We start from the raw sequence: 22,778 nt of genomic DNA on the forward strand, positions 1-22,778 counted from the left end.
ACTCCTGACAAGCTAGACATTGAAACTGAGGTATGGATACAGGAAGTAGGAGGGTATTGACTGAGGGGACTACCCCCTGGGGGTGGGATATGTTAAAAGACTTAATATTGACATATTCTGTTGCCTAGCTACTCCTACGGAGCAAAGGTCATAACCCCATTGTGACGAATATGAAGAGGCAGCGACTGTCGGAGGACGTAAGAGAAAATACTGTTTTCATTACTAAAGTCTTGTATGTGGTCCCTTAACATCCCCTCCAAAATCTTGCAGACTACAGATGTTAGGCTGAAAGGTCTATAGTTACCCGGGATACACCTCGGCCCCTTTTTAAATATTGGTACCACGTTGGCCTTTTTCCAATCGGCTGGCACCATACCCGTCTGTAAACTATCCTTAAAGATCAAGAATAATGGTCTGGCAATGACCTGGCTGAGCTCTTTAAGAACCCTCGGGTGCAAGCCATCCGGTCCCGGTGATTTATTTATGTTAAGTTTCTCAAGTTTAGTTCTAAGTCTATCTTCTGTTAGCCATGGCGGCACTTCCTGAGGTGTGTTGTTTAGTTTGGCTTTACAAGCTGGGTTCGTGTAGCCCCCCCCCGATTCTTTTGTGAAGACTGAAGAGAAGAAATTATTTAACACTTCCGCCTTTTCCCTGTCCTCAGTGGCCATATTACCTTTGTCATCTTTTATGGGGCCAATGTGTTCTGACCTCGCTTTCTTACTGTTTATATACTTAAAGAACTTCTTGGGCTCTTTACTCTCCTCCGCTATATGTCTCTCGTGTTCTATTTTAGCCGCCCTGATTTCATCTTTACATTTCTTATTACACTCTTTGTAATGCTTAAATGCTGCCAATGACCCCTCAGCCTTGTATTTTTTGAAAGCCTTACCTTTAGCACTAATATGCATTTTTATGTTGGAGTTTAGCCACCCAGGGTTTAGTTTTGCTCTTTTAAATTTATTTCCCTTTGGAATGCACTGGCCAACCCCCTTGTTAAGTATGCTCTTGAAGCACTCCCATTTTTCCTCCGTGTTCTTTGTTCCCAGGGTTCTATCCCATTTGATATTTTCTAGCAGCGAGCGCAGTTTTGGGAAATTGGCTCTTTTGAAATTCAGCGTCCTTATAATACCCCTCTGCTTCCTATAACTGTAATTAATACTGAAACTTATTGACCTATGGTCACTGTTTCCTAAGTTGCCCCGTATTTCTATATCCGTGAGCAGGTCTGTATTGTTGGTAATCAGTAGGTCAAGTACCGCATTGTTTCTTGTCGGTGCATTCCCCATCTGACCCATGAAATTGTCCTGCAAAATATTTAGGAACTGCCTAGCCTTGGCTGAGTGTGCGGTTCCTTCTGCCCAGTCTATATCTGGATAACTAAAGTCCCCCATTATAATGACATATCCCATCCTTGCTGCCAATCCTATCTGTAAAATGAGGTCCGCCTCCCCCTCCTCCCTCAGGTTCGGGGGCCTATAGCATACGCCCAATATTACCTTCCCCACCGTGCCTTCCCTCTGAAGCTCTACCCATAGGGATTCTGCCTCGTCCATAGCTCCATTATTAATATCATCCCTCATATTTATCTGTATACTGTTCTTAATATACAAACATACCCCTCCCCCTTTTTTACCTTCTCTATCTCTGCGATAAAGGGAATACCCCTGAATGGTCGCCATCCAGTCATGGGAGCTGTCGAACGAAGTCTCAGTTATCCCCACAAAATCTAAGTCCTCCTCAAACATCAGCAGCTCTAGCTCTCCCATCTTGTTAGCCAGGCTTCTGGCATTGGTATACAAACCTCTTAATTTTGACTGGTTACACCTATTCTCATTTGATGTTTTTAGGCTGCTCTCTTGATTTTTCCCCATACCCACCCTGGGTAAAGGAGCTCCGAACACCCTACCGCTAATGCCCCCATTTCTGCCCTCTGAAACTTGCTTTCCCCTGGCTAATTCTACAACTGTACCCCCCCCCCCATCACCTAGTTTAAAAGCCCCTCTAACTTTTTGGCCATCCTCGCACCCAGTACGGCTGCACCCTCCCCATTTAGGTGCAATCCGTCCCTACCAAAGAGCCGGTGGCCGACTGAGAAGTCACAGGAGACTGGTGACAGTATGAAAAGAAAAAAAAAAAGTAGTAATTTATGTTTTTTTCCTTTTAACTATTTTTTTTTTTTATTTTAACACACTTACCTGAGCAATATAATGTTACCATAGTAATAGTACTAATCTGGGGAAGTGATTAGGATTTCTTTTTCTTTGTTACACAATATGATTGCTTATAGCAGTGAATTTCATTGCTATAAGCAACAGCATTTTACTGAATGAAATTGATTCAGTTTTTGAGATTCGTCAGAGCTAATCACATGGTACAGATAGGCTGCGATTGGCCCTGTCTGTACCATACAATCACACTTACCTATCACAACACCACAAGTGTAAACAAAATGGATAGCTGTCCACCCAGATCGACAACAGTGTTGCCTGGCCATAATTTTTCTATAGGCCAGGCAGGAACTTGTTAAAGAAAAAAAAAAAAAAATCACCAAATACCTGCAATTTTAAAGACTTCATCTTCACAAGAACTTTGCTGTGATGAACTCAAGTTTGAGGATAGACTCTGACTTGAAGAAACAACACATTCTTCCAGATCTTCAACAGCATTATTCAATAGACAAGATCGTTTTCTACTGGGCTGGGATTCCTTTGAGGGAGAGATGAATTCAAAGCATCGTTTTCTAGATTTAAAAGTCATTGATCCAATTTCACTTTTACCTTTCCAGTCAACGACAGGAGATTGCTCCTGAAGTTTGGAGATTCCATCGAACACAAAGTCATTTAAAGGAGAAGTCCTATTTGCATCTCGCTCTAGACTTCCTTCTTCTGCCGACGGTGTGCTACCTATATGGTCCCCTTTTGGTGCATTAGCAACTTTCACAGCAGATGCTTTCTTTTTCCGTGGCCAGTTAATAACATCGCTGCCATTTTTTTCTTTGTATTTTGGTGATGGTGTCCAAGGGCTGGCAGCATCGGCTTGTGTTGGGGAAGCAGTATTAGAAGCACACCTTTTTGGTGTGTAAGACTGGCAGATTAATGTCTGCAGACTACTTTTTCCAGGGGTACTGTAGGAAGACCGCAGGCGAGGAGAAGCGCAACCAGAATCCAACTTTATATGCTTATTACACCATGTCTCACCAAAAAGACCATCTTCTGCCTTCCTAGTGCAAGACACGGTTGGAGAGTCTTCAACTCTGACCCCACTTGTCATATCAACAGTAGAGTTGGAATCCGTCCTCTTAAAACGAAGCTTAGGCAAACCCGACTCGCTCATCTCAAGCTGAACTTCATAAGTTGGGGGAGGTATGGTTTTCTTCTGACTTTTCGGAGTTGAGAACTTGGATGGCATTTGTGGAGTGCCAAGTCGTGCCGCAGCTTCTCGTTGCCTCCTGTCCACGGTGTGGCGTAGACCATATGGTGAAGTGCACTGCAGATTCCCCATACCCTTTGGTGTGCTTGGCAAACTCCCAGCATCAGAAGACTTCCTCGTAATCAACAGTTTCATTTTTAGATCACAGGTTTCTGATGGTACAACTTTGGCTTCTGCAATATCAATACTTTCATCTGTCTGTGAGGTATTCACATAGGATGCTGAACCTTCAGAGCTTTCCAAAGATGAACCATCCAACCTTTCACACACAACATGATCACCTTTAGGGGAAGGGAAGCTAAATGCTGAAGAGCTCTTTAAACGTGGCAATACAACCTTGAGTTCAGCTGGCAAGGTGTTTGACAAAACAGGTGAAGTGTGTTTAGAAACTAAAGGATATCTACCAATGGGACTTTCTTCAGTACTTAACACTTTGGTAATGTGACTAGCATTTTTTGAACATGAAAGCAGCTCATTACGAGGATGAGATTTTGTAGGCGTTTTAAGCACTGGCTGGCAAGGTGGCATAGAAAGAATATCTGAAGCAGATGTTTTAAAGGTTGGTGTAGTCTTTGGAGATATGGAATAAGAGCCAACAGACTTTGTATGAGTATATTCAGCAGGAAAAGAAACAGACTTCTTCCACTCAGCACATTTCTTTGGTGTGGGGGTTTGCAAAACAGATGAAAAGGACTTTTGTGGTGTTCTAAGAGTATACCTTGTAGCGAAAGGGGAGTTTTTTTGTGATACGAAATCCTCTTCAGCTATATGCTTTCCAGAAGAGTGATCTGATTTTTTAGGTGTAGATTCTGAAGCTAAAGGAAGCACAACATAACTCTTCCACTCCACATGTTTTTTTGGTGTGGGTGTTTGTGGAACAGCTGAAAGTGATTTTTGTGGTGTACGGAGCTGATACCTTGCAGTGAAAGAGGTTTTTGGTGACACGGAATCCTCTTCAGCTGCATGTTTTCTAGGTGTATGCTCTGTGGCACAAGGCAGCACAACAGAACTCTTCCACTCCACATGTTTTATTGGCGTGGGTGTTCGTGAAACAGCTGAAAGTGACTTTTGCGGTGTACGGAGCTGATACCTTGCAGTGAAAGAGGTTTTTGGTGACATGGAATCCTCTTCAGCTGCATGTTTTCTAGGTGTATGCTCTGTAGCACACGGCAACACAACAGAACTCTTCCACTCCACATGTTTTTTTGGTGTGGGTGTTTGTGGAACAGCTGAAAGTGATTTTTGTGGTGTACGGAGCTGATACCTTGCAGTGAAAGAGGTTTTCGGTGACATTGAATCCTCTTCAGCTGCATGTTTTCTAGGGGTACTCTCAGTACAAAAAGGTAAAACGGAGCTCTTCCACTCCACACACTTCTTTGGTGTGGGTGTTTGTGCAACAGACTTTTGTGGTGTTTGAAGAGAACTGGTCATGGTTACAGTATCTGCAATTGAACTTTGCAATCGAAGTGATTTTCTTGGGGTACAAAAAGTCTGAAGTCCCTGCTTTCCAGGGGTATTAGTGTTTGAATGTCCTTTAGGTGTCTTCTCTGGACTTTTGAAAACCTCATCTTGTGATCTCTCTACTCTACCTTTTTGCGGTGTAACATGTTGGTTTAGTGTCTTTAAGGGAGATCTAAGCCACCTATTTGGAGAATCGCTTTTCCTAGGCGTCATTTGCGCTAATCTCTCACTTCTTCTCTCAGGAGAGTTCAAAGTAGATTGTTCTTCTTGCTTAGATGGCGAGAAGATGTTCCCCAAGTTTCTGCCAATTTTCCTTTCCAGTGGACTTTTGGAAGGCGTTTTAAGCATCTTGGGCGTAAGTACAGGTGTGTGTGGTGTACAGGGAGATTTCTGCAACACTCTCTTTCTTACTGACTCTTCACAGTTAGAAGCAGCTTTTTGAGGCATTTTTCTTGGAGTCTTCTTTTGGTGCTTTCCTGGCATCTGAAAAATACATAAATCACCACATCAAGGCATTGCCGATATTGGCAAGAAATTCGTTTTTAGTTACACAAATTTCTTTTTTAATGGTAAAGTGAAAGTAAGGTATTTTTTACAAAAATAATGATTATACTTACCTGTTCTGTGCAGTGGTTTTGCACCGATCAGCCCCGGTCCTCAGCTTTTAGGGTCTCCGTCAGTGATCCTGGCGCCTCCCCCCTATTGAGAGCCCCCCAACAGCAGGTCTCTTACTATGGGGGCACTTGAGCAGGCTCGCTCCCGAGCCCCGCTCTTCGGTGAATAGACCTGGTCTATTCCTACAGTGTGGCTTGGCCCCGCTCCCCACTCGTTGGCTCACTGGTTGTGATTGATAGCAGCAGAAGCCAATGGCGCCTGCTGCTGTGTGAGACAAAGAACAAGACACAGGAGAGCTGCTGCTCTCATGCACATTGCTGGATCAAGCTGGGGCTCAGGTAAGTATTAGAGGGGCTGAGAGGTGGGGGGGTTGCACCTGGGTCTTTTACCTTAATGCATAAAATGCATTAAGGTAAAAAACTTTCTGCCTTTAGAACCACTTTAAACAGAGCTTGTCACACCTGCTGACAACAGAGTACAGATCCTGCAAGGCATACCATTACAATCTGAATCTTTCAGCTGATCCTTGCTGAGCAGGTGTATGGGCTGGTCCATGTCTGCTCTGCTCATGTAGAGCAGACACTGCCCACTGTCCTTTATGGGAGGTCAGATGTAAACAGACCGCTTATCCAAGTTTCATCTGTCTTTTTTTGTGGATAGGATGTCTGTGGGTGTTCGGGTGCACGTCCGTTTACATCCAAAGCTCCATTGGGGATGATGGAGGGTCAGATCGGGTCTGCCTAAAAAAAAACTAACAGGCGGACCCGATCGGTCCGCCCGTGTGATTACTATGTAATTTAGAAGACTATTCATTGAAAAGAAAAAACACAAACGCACCTGGGAGACAAAAGAGATGGAAAGAATCGCTGCCCCTAGTGATCAGTCAGGTTTAATCTTTTGTCTTGCCATCTTGTGTTGAAACGCTAAATCCAGAATGAGTTGATTTGAGCCCACCATGCTTTAAGATGTGGGAATCATGCTGTACCTTCCGTACCCACTCACAAGTGTGGCATGTTGATAAAAAGGTGGAAATTTAGATGACTTCATCGGCAGCTCTGAAATCTTAAGATTTTCCTGCATGCTGCTGATAGCCCAACATCCAGTAGTTGTCAAGGCTAAAAAGGTCACCTGTACAAGACCCTTGACTAGAATGAAGCATGTGAGTAATTGACATACTATGATCCCTTTTGTGTTCAGTTATTCAACTTGCTTTTTAGCCATCACTACTGGTACCTACCTGTGCCGAATGTTCAGGATCGCTCAGCAACTTTCTTCTCGCCTTTCTTGCTGGAGGACTGGTCAACGCAAGCACTTCTCCAAAAAGTAAACGTTTAGGAGTTTTTGCCTCAGTACCGAGCACGCTTCCTGCATACAACAAAGATAACAATTTATTCCAGTCTTAAGGCATTTGATGGTGATTTTGTTTTTAAATGCAAAAACAAGAGCAGGGCACCAGGTGAATCTGGATGCAAAAGTAACACTTTATTCAACAGTGATCACTCACATGTAAAAAGCCTGTTGACAGCTCTACTGGTCAGCATGGTTCGACACATACAGCTCTCGAAAGTCAAGACAGATTGCTCATAACTGCAGGGCACAGACAGGGACCCGCTCGCGGGTAACAAGCCTGCGCCCTTTCGCCAGAACAGGGAGGCGATGACAGGAATACGTGAGACAGCTAGGGGGCGGGCCGCAACTCGTTTCCGAGGCCCCACCTCCTTTGTCAAGCTAGACCACCTACAGGGAAAGGTGAATATAAGAGCAGTCAGGCAGGCCGGCGTCCACCAATCAGGAATAGAGAAGGGCGAAGCCAGTTGTCAGGCCCCACTGACAGAGTGGGAGACTAGCCAAAAGGGCTGATTAGGAATAAAGGGCTGCATCAACCCGCTACAAGGAACTGGTATAATAGGGACAGAAAGATTCCAAGATAAACAGAGAAAAGCCAAGGATAGATGGAATAAAATCAAATAAAATTAAATATATTTTGGTGCTTAGCCATGCAACTAATGTGTCTGGTCCTGACAAGGTAACATGATGGTCATATACTCCGAACATGACCGATAAGCTTACAACAGAATAAAGATTTTTCTTAGTAGCTCTGTGATTGCAATTATAAAATCAATTATTCCAATATATTAAAACCTTAACTACTCTTGCATACAGTGTTAAATTAAAACACATTATAAAGCAACATTCCCATTAAAAAAAATCATATTCACTAAAAATATCTTCATAATATATCATTAGTCATTGTAAAATTTTATTGAGAAACCCAAATAATAGATTAAAAAAAAAAAAATCAGTCCTACTGATAAGATATAGAAAAATACCAAAATTAGTATACATGAAGAATAGGGTAGGGACATTATAGAAACAATTAATCAAATGTATTAAAACCTTAATTATAAACATAATAATAGTAATAATAGTAGGGATGCACCGAAATGAAAATTTTGGGCCGAAACCGAAACAGAAAATGCAGGATGCCCTTGGCCGAAAACCGAAAATGACTTTTTCCCCCCCAAAAAATTAAAATGGATAGAACAGGGACATACACCAAAAACAGGCAGGCGTACACCTGTCGCTGCCACCCTGTCACAGTATATGTACTGTGACGGGTTGGCAAGAGGTTAATTTAATTACCAATGGTATTTGTATTATGAAGCATGAGGGGTTAATGTATTGCCACTGCTGGTCACTCATCTATTAGTGACCGACCAGTGGCAGGTAATTAACCCCTTTGTGCTGCATTAGTGCAACCAGTATCAGTGTTAATTAACACTGGTTGCACTGATACTGGTTGCACTAATGCAGCACAAAGGGGTTAATTACCTGCCACTGGTCAGTCACTAATAGATGAGTGACCAGCAGTGACAATACATTAACCCCTCATGCTTCATAATACAAATATCATTGGTAAGCTGCCTCAGAGCTCTCCCCCCCCCCCCCCCCCCACTGCCTCAGCTACCCCTCCTCGGGTGTCCTTCATTCAAAAGTCCTGCCTCTGGCCGGGGACACCGCCTCTCAATGACGTCCCTACTACTCTGTGCATTAGTGAATGGACATACCAGGCGGGAGGGCGGGGCGAGCGGCCGCTATATATATTACTATGTGATCCTTCCCTGTGCATCCCTGTCAGCCTGTCAGTGTCAACTATGTGTGAATGAGAACAGAACTGACCTAACACCGGGTGGGGGGGCGGGGCGAGCGGCCGCTATAGATATTATTATGTGATCCATCCCTGTGCATCCCTGTAAGCCTGTCAACTATGTGTGAATGAGAACAGAACAGAACTGACCTGACACCGGGCGGGGGGAGCGGCCGCTATTCGCTGTAACTATGTGAGCGTTTCACTTCCCTGACAGGCATGTATCTCCGCTGACAAGGAAGTGAAGCGCTCACATAGTTACAGCTAATAGCGGCCGCTCCCCCCGCCCGGTGTCAGGTCAGTTCTGTTCTGTTCTCATTCACACATAGTTGACAGGCTTACAGGGATGCACAGGGATGGATCACATAGTAATATCTATAGCGGCCGCTCGCCCCGCCCCCCCCCGCCCGGTGTTAGGTCAGTTCTGTTCTCATTCACACATAGTTGACACGGACAGGCTGACAGGGATGCACAGGGAAGGATCACATAGTAATATCTATAGTGGCCGCTCGCCCCGCCCTCCCGCCTGGTATGTCCATTCACTAATGCACAGAGTAGTAGGGACGTCATTGAGAGGCGGACGGCCGGCCAGAGGCGGGACTTTTAAAGCCTGCCCTGCGCTGCGCCCTCCTCCTTCTCCACGGCGGCCATTATTTTCGGCAATGTTAACCCATTATCGGCCGAAATGAGATAGGCTCATTTTCGGCCGATAATTTCGGTGGCCGAAATTTCGGTGCATCCCTAAATAATAGCTACTTTATTTCTGACATTTCGTGCTTTTTGATATACACTGCTCAAAAACGGGAACACTTTGAAAACACATCAGATCGCAATGGGAAAAAAATATCATGCTGGATATCTATACTGATATGGACTGGGTAATGTGTTAGGAAAAAAAGGATGGCACATCGTTTGATGGAAATAAAAAAATGATCAACCCTCAGAGGGCTGAATTTAAAGACACCCCGAAAATCAAAGTGAAAAAATTATGCAGCAGGCTAGTCCATTTTGGTGAAATTTCAATGCAGCAACTCAAAACAGTACTCAGTTTGTATGGCACCCACGTGCTTGTATGCATGCCTGACAACATCGGGGCATGCTCCTAATAAGATGGCGAATGGTGTCCTGGGGTATTTCCTCCCAGATCTAAACCAGAGCATCACGGAGCTCGTGAACAGACTGAGGTGCAACCTGGTGGCGTCGGATGGACCGAAACAATGTCCCAGAGTGTTCTACTGGATTTAGGTCAGGTAAGCGTGGGGGCCATTCAATAGTATCAATTCCTTCACCCTCCAGGAACTGGCTGCATACTCTCGCCACATGAGGCCAGACATTGTTGTGCCCCAGGAGAAACCCTGGACCCACTGCACCAGCGTAGAGTCTGACAACGGGTCGAGGATTTCATCTAGATACAGAATGGCAGTCAGGGTGCCATTGTCTAGCATATAGGAGGCCTGTGCATCCCTCCATGGATATGCCTCCCCAGACCATCACTGACCCACCAAACTGGTCAGGCTGAACGATGTTACTCAGGAAAAAAATGTCAGTAGCCTTCACCTGTAAAACCATTGCTGTTTTGGAGGTTGTCCCATTGTTGCCTATCTAGTGCACCTGTTCATTTCATTAACACCAAAGCAGCTGAAACCGTTTAACAACCCCCTCTGCTACTTAACTGACAAGACCAATGTCCCAGAAGTTTGACTTGATGCTATACTCTGACTAAAAAGTGTTCCTTTAATTTTTTTGAGCAGTGTATGATACCAGGTCTATAAACAAGGACTGGACCTAGTTCCGGATAGTGGTATTGAGTAATGAATTTAACATCTGAACTGGTCACAGATAGTGTGTGGCCATCTCTTGGGACAATGGACTGGCAATCCTGGTAAGCCTTTGACAAGGGATTTAAATCTGAGTTATATCCCTTGACAAAGAATATGTCCCTCAGAACTGAACCTTGCTGTGCATAGTCAGCATCGAGGGCGCAATTCTTTCTCAGCCTACAGAACTGTCCCTTGGGAATATTGTAAACCCATTTGGGATGATGGCAACTATTGAAATGTAGATAGGAGCTGCCTGCGGAGGGTTAAAATGGGTATTGGATATAATTTGTCCCACCGAAAGTGAAAACTCAAGATCCAAGGAAGATTACAAAGTCAGGGCACCACACAAGTGAAGAAAAGACCCAACTGATTGCTGTTACAATAGTTGACAAAGGAAATGATGGAAGAAGGTGGCCCATCCCAAATGACAATCACATCGTCAATGTAGCCAATGGTAAGAGTCTTCAAATGTGTAGTTGGACAAAGTATCTAACAAATGCAAGGAATCCCGAAGATACCAAGGAAGCGACTGGATGATGGGCTGGAGAAAAAGATCTATATATTGAGACAGGCCACTAGTAAGGCTCTAAATGGCTGCAACAATAGGTCTACCAGGACGACAGGTGGGATCTTTATGGTCCTTAGGTAGGTAAAAGTATGGGTACAGATATAGTTTTACATAGGAAATTAAATTCTCCTATAGCGATGATCTTATGGTAGGCCGACTCAACCAGGGCCTTCAGTTTCAGTTTGTATGTATCAAGGTCTTTGAGCTGTCAATACCACTAAAGGCATTAACAGAAGGAGATCATCAGAAAGAACTAGGGCATATTACTCCAGGATCCCAAACAAGGTCCAGTCCTTACTGATAGACCCAAGATAATATTTAGAAAAGCATAGAATGTCAAAAAGTGAGTAGCTCTGAGTAAGATCCACTACCTAGCACCTACCCCCCCCCCCTCCCTCATCCCATTGCTACGCTTTGCTAGTTGACAGGCATGTTTCAGTGTAAAAAAATAAAGCGCAAGATGTGTTCAACACCAAAAAAAAAAACGAAAGACGCTACGGGTGGAACCTACTCCTTAAGAAGTTTCTTCACCTGTTCTACAGACTATGTGGTCTACTGCCTCCCTTTTGTGGGTCGCACTATCCAGTCTGCGAGGGCCTGTTTTGGAGAGCACAGGTGGTTTATGGAGTATGGCAGTGGGGCTCACAGTGTCCCTAGACACAGTGTCCCTCACAGAGCACTGCAAGTCCACAGAGGGTCTTCAGAGTCTGGGTAGTCAAATATATTGATCCCTTTGAATCGCTAGCAGAAGGGTTCCAACAGCTTAGCAGTAGGGAGACATTTTGGATATTCACTTTCAACACCCTTACACCCAATGGATTTAATGAAGAGCTTGATTGATATCAACACCATTATCTAACTCCCTGGGTTGTTCACAACTATTTCTATTTACCACCATCCATAGCTCAGATTATCACCTACAAATTATAATAAATGCCTTCTAAGATGGTACTATTAGGAGTCACATATCTTCTATATGTTTTGTTTTGGATATTCCGCAAAAATTCCCTACCCTATTCTATTTGTATACTAATCTTGGTATTATTATATACTATATCTTATCAGTACGACTATGATTTTTTAATCTATTATTTGGGTCTCAATACAATTTTACAATGACTAATGATATATGAAGATATTTGTAGTAAATATGATTTTTTTATTTTTTTTTGGGAATGTTGCTTTATAGTGTTTTAACACTGTATGCATTAGCAGTTAATGTTTCAATATATTGAATAAATTAATTTTATAATGTCAATCACAGAGCTTTTACGAATAATCTTTATTCTGTTGTAAGCTTATCGGTAATTTTTCAGAGTATATGACCACCATTCTACCTTGTCAGGACCTGGACATAGTTGCATGGCTAAGCACCAAAATATATTTAATTTTATTTTATTTCCATCTAGCCTTGCCTTTTATTTGTCTTTTATCTTGGATTCTCTTTCTCCCTATTATACCAGTTTGTTGAAGTGGGTTGATGTAGCTCTGTAGTACACCTTTTGGCTGGTCGCCCTTTTGGCTGGTCTCCCATGCTGTCAGCAAGGCCTGACAACTGGCTCCGCCCGTCTTGATTCCTGATTGGCGGACGCTGGCCTGCCTGACAGCTCTTATGTTCCTCTTTCCCTGTGGGCAGGCTAGCTTGACAAAAGACAGAGCCTCAGAAACGAGTTGAGGCCCACCCCCTAGTTGTCTTACGTACTCGTGTCATCACCTCCCAGGTCTGGCACGAAGTGAGAAAGAAGCCACTGGCTTATTACCCGTGAGCGGGTCCCTCTCTGTGCCCTTCAGCTATGAACAGTCCGTCCTGACATTCGAGAGCTGTATGTGCTGAACCACGCTGACCAGTGGAGCCGTCAACAGGCTTTTTACATCCCCATATCCTTGGTGTGGAGCAGCCATTGTATGTGTGTCCTTGCTGCCTTCATCTCCATCTGCTCATCCAAAAACAGATTTAGGAACTTTAATTGCTTTTCATATATACTTTTAATATTTATGCAATAATTTGTATCTAATTTTTCTGGGTTGTTTCCGCTGCCTTTTAGAGCGCTGCAAGTACTTGTAGTTCCTACAAGATTGTGTTCACATTTTCTTGTAAAGGTTGCTTTATGGGTTTTTGCTCTCAAAAGACAAAAAAATCTCGTAATGTTGAAAGTGTAAACCTTCTTGGGGCGTGGCCAGCGAGAGAGCCGAATGGCAGCTTAGGGAGAGAGCCCTGGAGCATGAGCGGGGAAACCAGTGACAAACCAGCTAATTCCCACAGCGAACTACCAGCTAAGAGTGGGGGAAACACCTACCATACCGGGAACCATGTCCAGGAAAAAGGAGGCAAGGGGACCCCGCAAACTGACTGTCTTTTTCTCCCAGCTGGCACAAGGAAGCAGTCAAGATGTCGCCGGACATGCGGCTTCTTCCTCCTCACACAGAGGCCACTACACAGACTTGCCGGACGACTCCATTGTGGCTGCGGGGAGATCTGACCGCACTCCTTCCTCCACCAGAGAGCCGTCTTTGAGCCCGACCTGCGGCAGCCCAGCCAAATCTCGTCAGAAACTGGATCACCTAGAACAAGCCCTGGAGGTAAGCCAGAATGACAAGTCACTTAGGCCAAGACCTCCAGAATGTCTCTATCGCATCATTCCCCTTGGCAAATCAACCTGTGATAGACACACAGCTTAAAGAAATGCTGCCTCCCCTTCACAACTCACTTCATTTTGACACAATGACGCTCTCCAAACAATTCACAAGGGAATTATATTCTCTAGGGGACAGAGTTCATACTATAGGAGGACTCAATGGGAGAAATGACTATTACAATAAACGGAGGCACACGATGACAATATGGAGAAAAGAAAGTGGCTTAAAGCAAAGCTAGCTGACCTAGAAGATCGCTCTAGGAGGAATAACTTCAAACTTAGGGGGATTCCTGAAGCGGTCAGATCAGAAGACCTACAAAAATTCACCACAGACCTGTTCTCCAAGATGCTGCCTGAAGCGTCCGCCATTGAACTAACGATCGCATACACTGAGTACTCAAACCTCCCTTTCTCTCTCAAGCTATTCCAAGGGATGTTCTAATGAGACCTAAGGCACTGTAACCACAAGATAATTTACAATTGGAAGCAACCCTCTAAGCTCCTGGTGGAGAGGAATGGCACCTCCTATACCATTGCTAAAGTAGAGAGAGGCATGGAATTGCTACACACATGGGGCATCATTCCGGAACCAATGGCACCTGAAGGAGCCAAAAAACCCCCAGGGAAAATCACTCCACAATGGCAAGCGACCCCTGAACGTAACCGGCAGGTACCCCACTGAATATTTCAACTGTGGAGCATGATACCCACGTTCTGCTCAGTTGCTGCTCCTAGTGGCCTTGTGACTTTTACCCCACACCTAATTTGCAGTGAGGAAGTTCACCACATCTATATAACTTCTGTTTGTATCGTTATCTAGTTTTTTTCCCCCCTTTTTCTGTTTTCTTTTCTGTTCCCTCCATGGATCTAGACAGAGTACATCTGGGACCAACTACACCGCACCGAGACAAGACGCTTCTACTGCCTTCAAGAAGAAGGCTAATAAGAAACAAAAGAATCGTACTCGCTTACCTACTCACAACAAGCACAACAGTATGCGGATACCAAGACCTCTGTAAGTACCACGTCAGCAATACACCACACCTAACAAATGACACTAAAATTCTCTCTCTAAAACACCAATGGACTCAATCACCCAGCTAAAAGAGCCACACTGTGGAACACTGCTAAAGCCTACTCGTGTCAAATTCTATGGGTACAAGAAATGCACTTAAAAAGAAAAAAAAAAAAAAAAGAAGGAGCATCCCCTGCCTGCAAACAGACTTTCCCCACATATTTAAAGCATCGGGGCCCAAGAAAGCACGAGGCGTTCTTGTTGCGATACATCCCTCCCTCAACTTCCTCCTCCTAAGCTCCATAGTTGACAGTAATGGCCGCTACACCATACTGAACTGCATGATCGACCGCTCTACCGTCACACTAGCCGCCATATATGCTCCAAACAGTCGGCAGTGGTCCTTCCTAAATCGAGTTCTTAAAAAGATACGCAAAGTCCAAAAAGGATTGAGAATACTTTGCGGAGACTTCAATATACTACCGGACCATCAACTAAACACATCCAACCCTACTGCCAGACAACACTCTTCAATGAAAAAATTAATCAATGATGACTTTATAGAATGTATGGCGTTGTCATCACCCCGGAGAAAGAGGCTATACGTACCACTCTCCTGTACACAACACCTATACTTGTATTGATTAAATATTGACAGACAAATGGCTATTGCAGCGGGTTGGGGACTCTGACATTGCACCCATAACCTGGGCCGACCACGTTCCTATGAGCACCACTATCTTCCTCTCTAAACCAAACCCAGTACACAAAATTTGAACAGCCAATGCGCGAATCCTCAAAACACTGACATGTGCCATATCCTTAAAACAACAAGTAACAGAATTCTTTCAAACAAAATGTGGGGTCGGTGTCAGAGTTCGCAACCCTTTGGGGAGCACATAAAGCGTTTAGCAGGGGGGTTCTTATGCAGTTGGGCGCTCAGACAAAGAAACAAAGGACAAAACAGATAGATAGTCTCACCAATGAGATCAAAATACTTAACATGCAAAACCAATCCCAACCATCAACTGACCTTAAAAAAAAACTTGCGATCCTGGGAAGGGAACTTAGGGAAATATTGCTAGACTCCTTTGAAAAATGCAACCATAAATTGAAAGCAAATTACTACTACACTAGCAATAAGGCAGGTAAGGCCATGGTGAGGCGGATTCAGGGACAACGCATCAAGTTCAAGATCCCTAATATATACCACCCCAACACTAAAGAAGCTTTTCAAGACCCCCAGGAAATAGCCAATGCCTTTAGTTATTACTATAACTCCCTATGTAATATTCAAGAAGATCCCCCTCCGGAACTAATAAACCAGTTTCTGGATGAAATTAAACTTCCTTCACCCCCCCCCCTTGTCAACTGGCTGAACTCAATACTCCATTTACCTTAAAAGAAATTACCACAGTCATTGACTCCCTTCCACAATGTAAATCCTCTGGCCCAGATGGTTTAATTGGAAATATTACAAATTGCTTCGGGACACCCTGGCCTCACATTTGTGTCAACTCTTTAATGATGCGACCTCCACCTCTACTTTCTTGGCTGAGATGCTTAAAGCTCTAGTTAGAACACTCCCAAAGCCTGTCAAGGAACCTAATACTCCCCAAACTTTTCGCCCAATTTCCTTGCTCAACACAGACATTAAGCTATACGCCAAGATAATAGCGACAAGAATGAGGATCTACATGCCCTCAATCCATAAAGATCAGGCTGGGTTCACTAAAGGTAAACAATCCACAGACACAACAAGACAGTTGATAAACATGGTACACTATGCAGAACATACTGGGACACCTTCTCTGCTTCTATCGCTGGATGCAGAGAAAGGGGTTCGACGTGGTCAATTGGCGGTACCTTGAGGCAGTACTGAACAAATTCGGGTTCTCGGGTACCATTTTGTCTGCTATTACAGCTTTGTATAAAAAAAACCATCAGCACAGGTGTACGTAGATGAAATGATATCAACACCCTTTCAGATATCGAAAACAACAAGACAGGGCTGCCCCTGGTCCCCTCTGATATTCAATTTGGTCATTAAACCACTGGTAAAAAAAATTTGATCGGACCCACACATATCAGGCACTAAAGTAGGGAACACAGACCATCGCATAAACCTATTCGAAGATGTGATCATAATGGTCACTAACCCGCTTACCTCCCCTTCCCAGAATCCAAACCACTTTGACGAACTTTGGAGCAATATACTACAAAGTCAATGACGCCAAGTCCCTTATCTAGGACCTAGGCTTAGATGGGATAACCAGAAATATACTCTCTTCAACCCTTCCTTACCAATGGAGCGACACGGGAATAACATATCTAGGTATAACCCTATTTAAATCAACTAAACGCCTTTTCCACTCTAACTTTACCCCCTTTAAACAACAATTTGCAATGGAATTACAATCCCTATCAAAATTCGAATTCTCCTGGGCTGGTCACCTAGCAGCATTCAAAATGATAGTACTGCCGAAGCTGCTGTACCTACTTAGATCCCTTCCAATATGCATTCCAAATTATTTTTTCACATCATTACAAACTATATTAAGCAAATATCTATGGCAAGGCAAGAAACCTTGTAGCAAGTACTCAACAGTTCTAAAACAACGGTCAATAGGAGGCTCGTCTCTGCCTGACCTTGGTTTGGAGGATTGGTTCTTCCCAACTTCTATTTTGTTGTGGGGGGACATGGAACGCGCAACGATACCACACAACAACATTAAACTATGGCTCCTCAGTAGACCACTGAAAGCGAATATACCAAAATTACCTCTCCTCAACAATTAAAGCATCGGTATTAGCATGGAAAAAAAAAAACTACTGATGAGTATCTGGAAAGACACTCCCCTTGTAAATCTAAATCCTCCTATTGATATGCTCAAATGCCTCATTCCTGACATACGCCTAGAAACATGGGTCACAGACCCTATCACCACAATAGGCTCCTTATATATGAAATGGAATCTCAAATCATTTGCCCAACTCAAAAAAGACTTCAACCTCAGGTACACTGACTATTACCAATATCTCCAGATAGTTCACTGCCTCAACCAGAATCCCCATATCAGGGCGCCAATATGGAATTACTTAAACTCACCCAGACCCACGATCAAGGGCATATTAACTATATATCAGGAATTACAGGATAAAGACATTTACCATGACACCATCACTGACTAAATGGGAACTAGACGTAGAATCAAACTTCACCCCATCTCAATGGCTCTTAGCGTTCAAATCAATCTACAAGTACACCTTGTGTGTAATCCTTTGGAAAATGATACAAAAAATAGCCCAAAAGGCGGTATCTAACCCCGTCCATAATGGCATAATTCAGGGGAAACTCCTCACCCAGCTTTTGGAGGGGGTGCGGTCAAATAGGAAATATTAAAACACATACTTTTGGGACTGCCCCCATCTACAATCATATATTGGGAAGATGTCTTTTCACTAATATCCAGGTACTAGTGTTAAAATGCCAACCAGAATTGGCCATATTCAATCTTAACTCTAACATCATTCCTCAGCCATATCGTAAGTGGACTATACACATACTTCTTGCAGCTAAACTATCAATAACCAGGCTTTGGGAAGCAAGCAACACCCCAACATTGGAGGATGTCATTTCATTAACCCACGCACATCACATATGAGCTCTTAATTACAACAAAGGACGCCCAATACGATAGGGAACAACAACTATGGGCTCCCTGGACCACTTGGTACCAAACTCAAGGCAAAGGTCAAACTAGAAAAGCAACACTCAGATAATAAGGTAGAGGGAAAATCTCTGCATCTGTTAGAATATGATAAACTAGGAAACAATATATGTCTCATCCAAGTCTATTCTTTATCATACCCGATGTTTTGTTTTATTTTCCCTTTTTTCTTCATGTTAATTGAAATATATTGATGCATCTGTTTATTACATGCCACTATTGTAGAACTTGTGAATTACTTTGTGTTTTAAAAACCCAATAAAAATCTATTGAAATGAAATACAAAAAAAAAAAAAAAAAAAGAAAAAATCTAAAATACCCAAAAAGCGTCTTACCTTTCTTATTTTCAGCAAGGAGCTGCTGGCTGGCTGAATGAACCCTCTCCAGATTACGGGATTTTGGCTGTGAAGCATAGAAAGTAGAAGAATTTCTTCTTGAAAGGGCTAGCTGCTTAATGCGGGGGCTTCTACGGACATCTAGCAGAGTAGGCAAATGTAAATCCGGTCATACAACTATAATCCATTACACTTATAAAAAATATTAACGTGAAACCCCAGGCAAATCGTTAAAGTGGTATTCAACACAAAATCAAACATTTAATATACTGAAGCTTAACAGTTCTTATATGTGATGGCTACATTAGTTTTCTTTAGGATTTTTTACTTTTTCACCTGGTGATCCTGCCAGGTTTTCAACAGAACAAGCTGCCCTTCAAATGTAGCAGGGCGTTGAGACAAACCATTTTCCACCGACATGGGTCAGCTTTAATTTCTGTAACACTTATCCCAAAAGGGGAAAAAAAAAACATTGCGGTAATTGCTTATAAAGTGTTAGTTGGCGCTTGGCTTCAATTTATCTAAATTTACTAGTGCATCAAACGTTCTCCTCCCCCCAAGTTGACAATGCTGCTGTCCAAAGGCGTTTTGATTGCTCCTTCATCCAGAGTGTTGGCACTCTAATAAAGTATGTATGTGCCTGGCAGGATTATCAGGTGAAAAAAGCAAAAAAAGAAAAACTAATGCAGACACTACATCTAAGGATTGGTAAGATGCAATACGGGAAATGTTTGGTTTAAAATTGGGTAAAACACAGAGCTGTACTGTAAATATATTTCGTTTTACCTGCCAAAAGAAGCTGTAATTCTTAACATCCAATCTTGCGATTGACACAACAGCCAAACAAATCATCTTCCTGGTTCAGTAATTCAGCTTCCTATGTCACCTGTCTATCCTCTCCTAAGGCTGGCCATAGACTATAGGATTTTCCTCCACAATAAAGGTACAATAAAAATCAAAAATGCTGCGCCAGAAAATAATGTAAAAATAAATATGAAAATATCAAATATATTCAATAAAAATTAAGTGTGAAGTCCCATTGGTCACAAATATATACACCTCCGTGAACGTGATCCTAAATACAAAATCCCAGTGATCACAGGTGTACGCCTTTGTGAGTGTGCTCCTGAATCCACCACCAGAATGTGTATATATAAAGCCTCTCGCCTCACCGACTGACCCAAGAATGACCAAGGGTCAGGTACAGCAGCCCCCCTCAGGGGTTAACAGGTGGATGACCAAATCACAATATGGGAAGCAGTGTGTATTCCAGAACCCAGCTCCACTAATCACAGGCAGATACCAGTAAGGAGAGCAGTGTGTGACCACAGACCAGGCTCCACTAATAATCAGGCAGACTCCATCCAAGAAAAACTGTGCATGATCCAGGAATAAACATTACCAATTCTCACGCAGATCACAGGCATAGAAAATAGAAGCAGGAAAAAAATCTAACGCTCTCAGTATATTAACAAATAGATGATTTATTATGCACTTTCAAAGAACAGCACTCAACAGTGCAATAATTCTGGCAGTTCTACAAAGGGGAAGGAGAGGATGTGACCTCTCGCAGACAGGTTCTGCCCCCTATACACGTTACGCCGGCGCATCCAGTGTTGACCCCTACTGACAAAGTCAATGCTGGATGCGCTGATGTAACCCGTATAGGGGCGGAGCCTGTCTGCGAGACGTCACATCCTCTCCTTCCCCTTTTGTGGAACTGCCAGAATTATTGCACTTTTGAGTGCTGTTCTTTGTAGGTGTATAATTTTAATAAATCATCTATTTGTTAATATACTGAGAGCGCTAGATTTGCCCTGCTTCTATTTTCTATGCCTGTGATTTGCCTGAGAATTGGTGATGTTTATTCCTGGATCATGCACCGTTTTTCTTGAATGGAATCTGCCTGATTATTAGTGGAGCCTGGTTTGTAGTCACGCACCGCTCTCCTTACTGGTATCTACCTGTGATTAGCGGAGCCAGGTTTTGGAGTACACACTCCTTCCCATATTGTGATTTGGTCATCCACCTGTTAACCCCTGAGGGGACTGCTGTACCTGACCCTTGGGTCAGTCGGTGAGGCGAGAGGCTTTATATATACACTTTTTGGTGGTGGATTCAGGAGCGTACACCTGTGATCACTGGGATTTTCTATTTAGGATCACGTTCACGGAGGTGTATACATTTGTGACCAATGGGACTTCACAGTTAATTTTATTCTTTTATTTATTTGATATTTTCATATTTATTTTTACATCATTTTCTGGCGGAGCATTTTTGATTTTTCTTGTGCCCATACATGGATCCCTGCTGAACCAGCCAAGATTTGAACCGTCTATGGCCAGCTTAAGACAGTGAGTTAGTATCCAATGATGTAATTCAGGAAGCAGTAACACTAAACTAGGATCTCTGAGTGATCTTACAGACTAGCAAAAATGTGTACATCATAAGATAAGTAAACACTGGTCTTTCAACCCTATATTTAAAGCAATATTAAGGTCTTGTTTTTTTTGGTTGTTTAAAAATAACAAACATGGTATACTTACCTGCTCTGTGCAGTGGTTTTGCACAGAGCAGATCCCACTCTTCTCGTGTCCCTTTCTGGCGCTCCTGGGTCCTCCCTCCTGCCCTCACAGCAAGCAGCTGTCTATGGGTGCACCCGAGCAGAGCCGCTGCTCAGTGTTTCCATTTAGATACCAAGCCGCAGCTCGAGCCACAGATCTCTCTCAGTGGCTCACTGACTGATATCATCGGGTGCAATGCTGAGTCTCAGCCAATCAGGGGAGAGTCCCGGACAGTTGAGGCTCTCATGCAATACCGTTGGATCCAGATGGGGCTCAGGTAATCATCAGGGGGGCTACTGCACACTCAAGGTTTTTTTATATTAATGCATAGAATGCGTTAAGATAAAAAGCCTTCTGCTTTTAACCACTTTAACTGTTGACCTGGAGTGCAGGAAAAAAAAAAAAAAAAAGTAGCTTCCCAACTAACCAAAACTTTGCATGTAAAGTAACATGGGGGAACACAACCACCCTCCTAAATTGTGTTCAATTTTCATGAATTCGTCTTGAACTATCCCACTTGATATTCTTTCAAATTAACCAAAAACGCCCCTGAATCGGTGGCTGCAAAAATGTGGGTCAGCATGTTCCCTTGTTCCAAGTCCACAGTAGCCTTTAAGTGGTTGTTAGGCCAGAAGGTTTTTTCTATCCTAATGCATTCTATGCAATAAGAGTTGTAAAGGGAGAGGGAGAAGGAGAAGGAGAAGGAGAAGGAGGAGAAGGAGAAGGAGGAGAGAGAGAGATTCGCTCAGGTGCCCCCATAGCAAGCGGCTTGCTGTAGGTGCATGCAACAGGAGGGAGGGGCCAGGAGCACCGAAGAGGGACCCAAGAAGAGGATCTGGGCTGCTCTGTGAAAAACCACTTCACAGAGCAGGTAAGTATGACATGTTTGGTTTTTTTTAAACAAAGAAAAAACGAGACTTTACAGTCACTTTAACCATACATGGAGGAGCTTTAAACAGAAGGCATAGCAAATGTTCATGTCACCAATGTTTGCAATCTCAGAGTGAAAACTGGCTGGAATGTATGACTATGCTATAGTCACAACCTTTTCTGGACTACATGTATTTTACATGCCATCTGATATTGATCTTCAGGTTCCCCCCCCCCCTGCAAAGTAAAGTCATAATGTGCTACGATGAGCACGAGCCCAGCGGCTTCAGCCGCAGTCTTGGGTCCTTATTGGATAGACTGATAGCAGCAGGAGCCATTGGCCTCCACTGCGTTCAGTCAAATCCAGTGACACGGGAGCGGGGTCGAGTCCTGCTGTCTGTCAACGGACGCAGCAGCGGGACTCATGAGCGGGGCACCCGATGAAGAGGAGGATCCAGGAGCGCCGCCGGGGCACCCCAGAAAAGGAGAATAGGGGCTGCTATGTGAAAAAGTCTTGCACAGAGCAGGTAGAGTATGTAGAGCATGTAGAGTATAACATGCTTTTTTTTTTTTTTTTTAAATAACA

General features: G+C 43.4%; 1 protein-coding gene across 1 annotated transcript in view; it reads right to left on the reverse strand.

The window, feature by feature from the left end:
- Window positions 1–22,778, reverse strand: part of TICRR (TOPBP1 interacting checkpoint and replication regulator) — a 120,256-nt gene that overhangs the window by 17,176 nt on the left and 80,302 nt on the right. The window contains exons 18-20 of the mRNA XM_082255118.1: window positions 18,759–18,899; window positions 6,743–6,870; window positions 2,556–5,373 (exon numbers count right to left, since the gene is read on the reverse strand). Coding sequence (XP_082111244.1) covers window positions 2,556–5,373; window positions 6,743–6,870; window positions 18,759–18,899 — 3,087 coding nt within the window. The remainder of the gene's footprint in view (window positions 1–2,555; window positions 5,374–6,742; window positions 6,871–18,758; window positions 18,900–22,778) is intronic.

Source organism: Pelophylax lessonae (assembly GCF_965119305.1).
Source record: "Pelophylax lessonae genome assembly, chromosome: 4".
Taxonomy (NCBI): domain Eukaryota; kingdom Metazoa; phylum Chordata; class Amphibia; order Anura; family Ranidae; genus Pelophylax; species Pelophylax lessonae.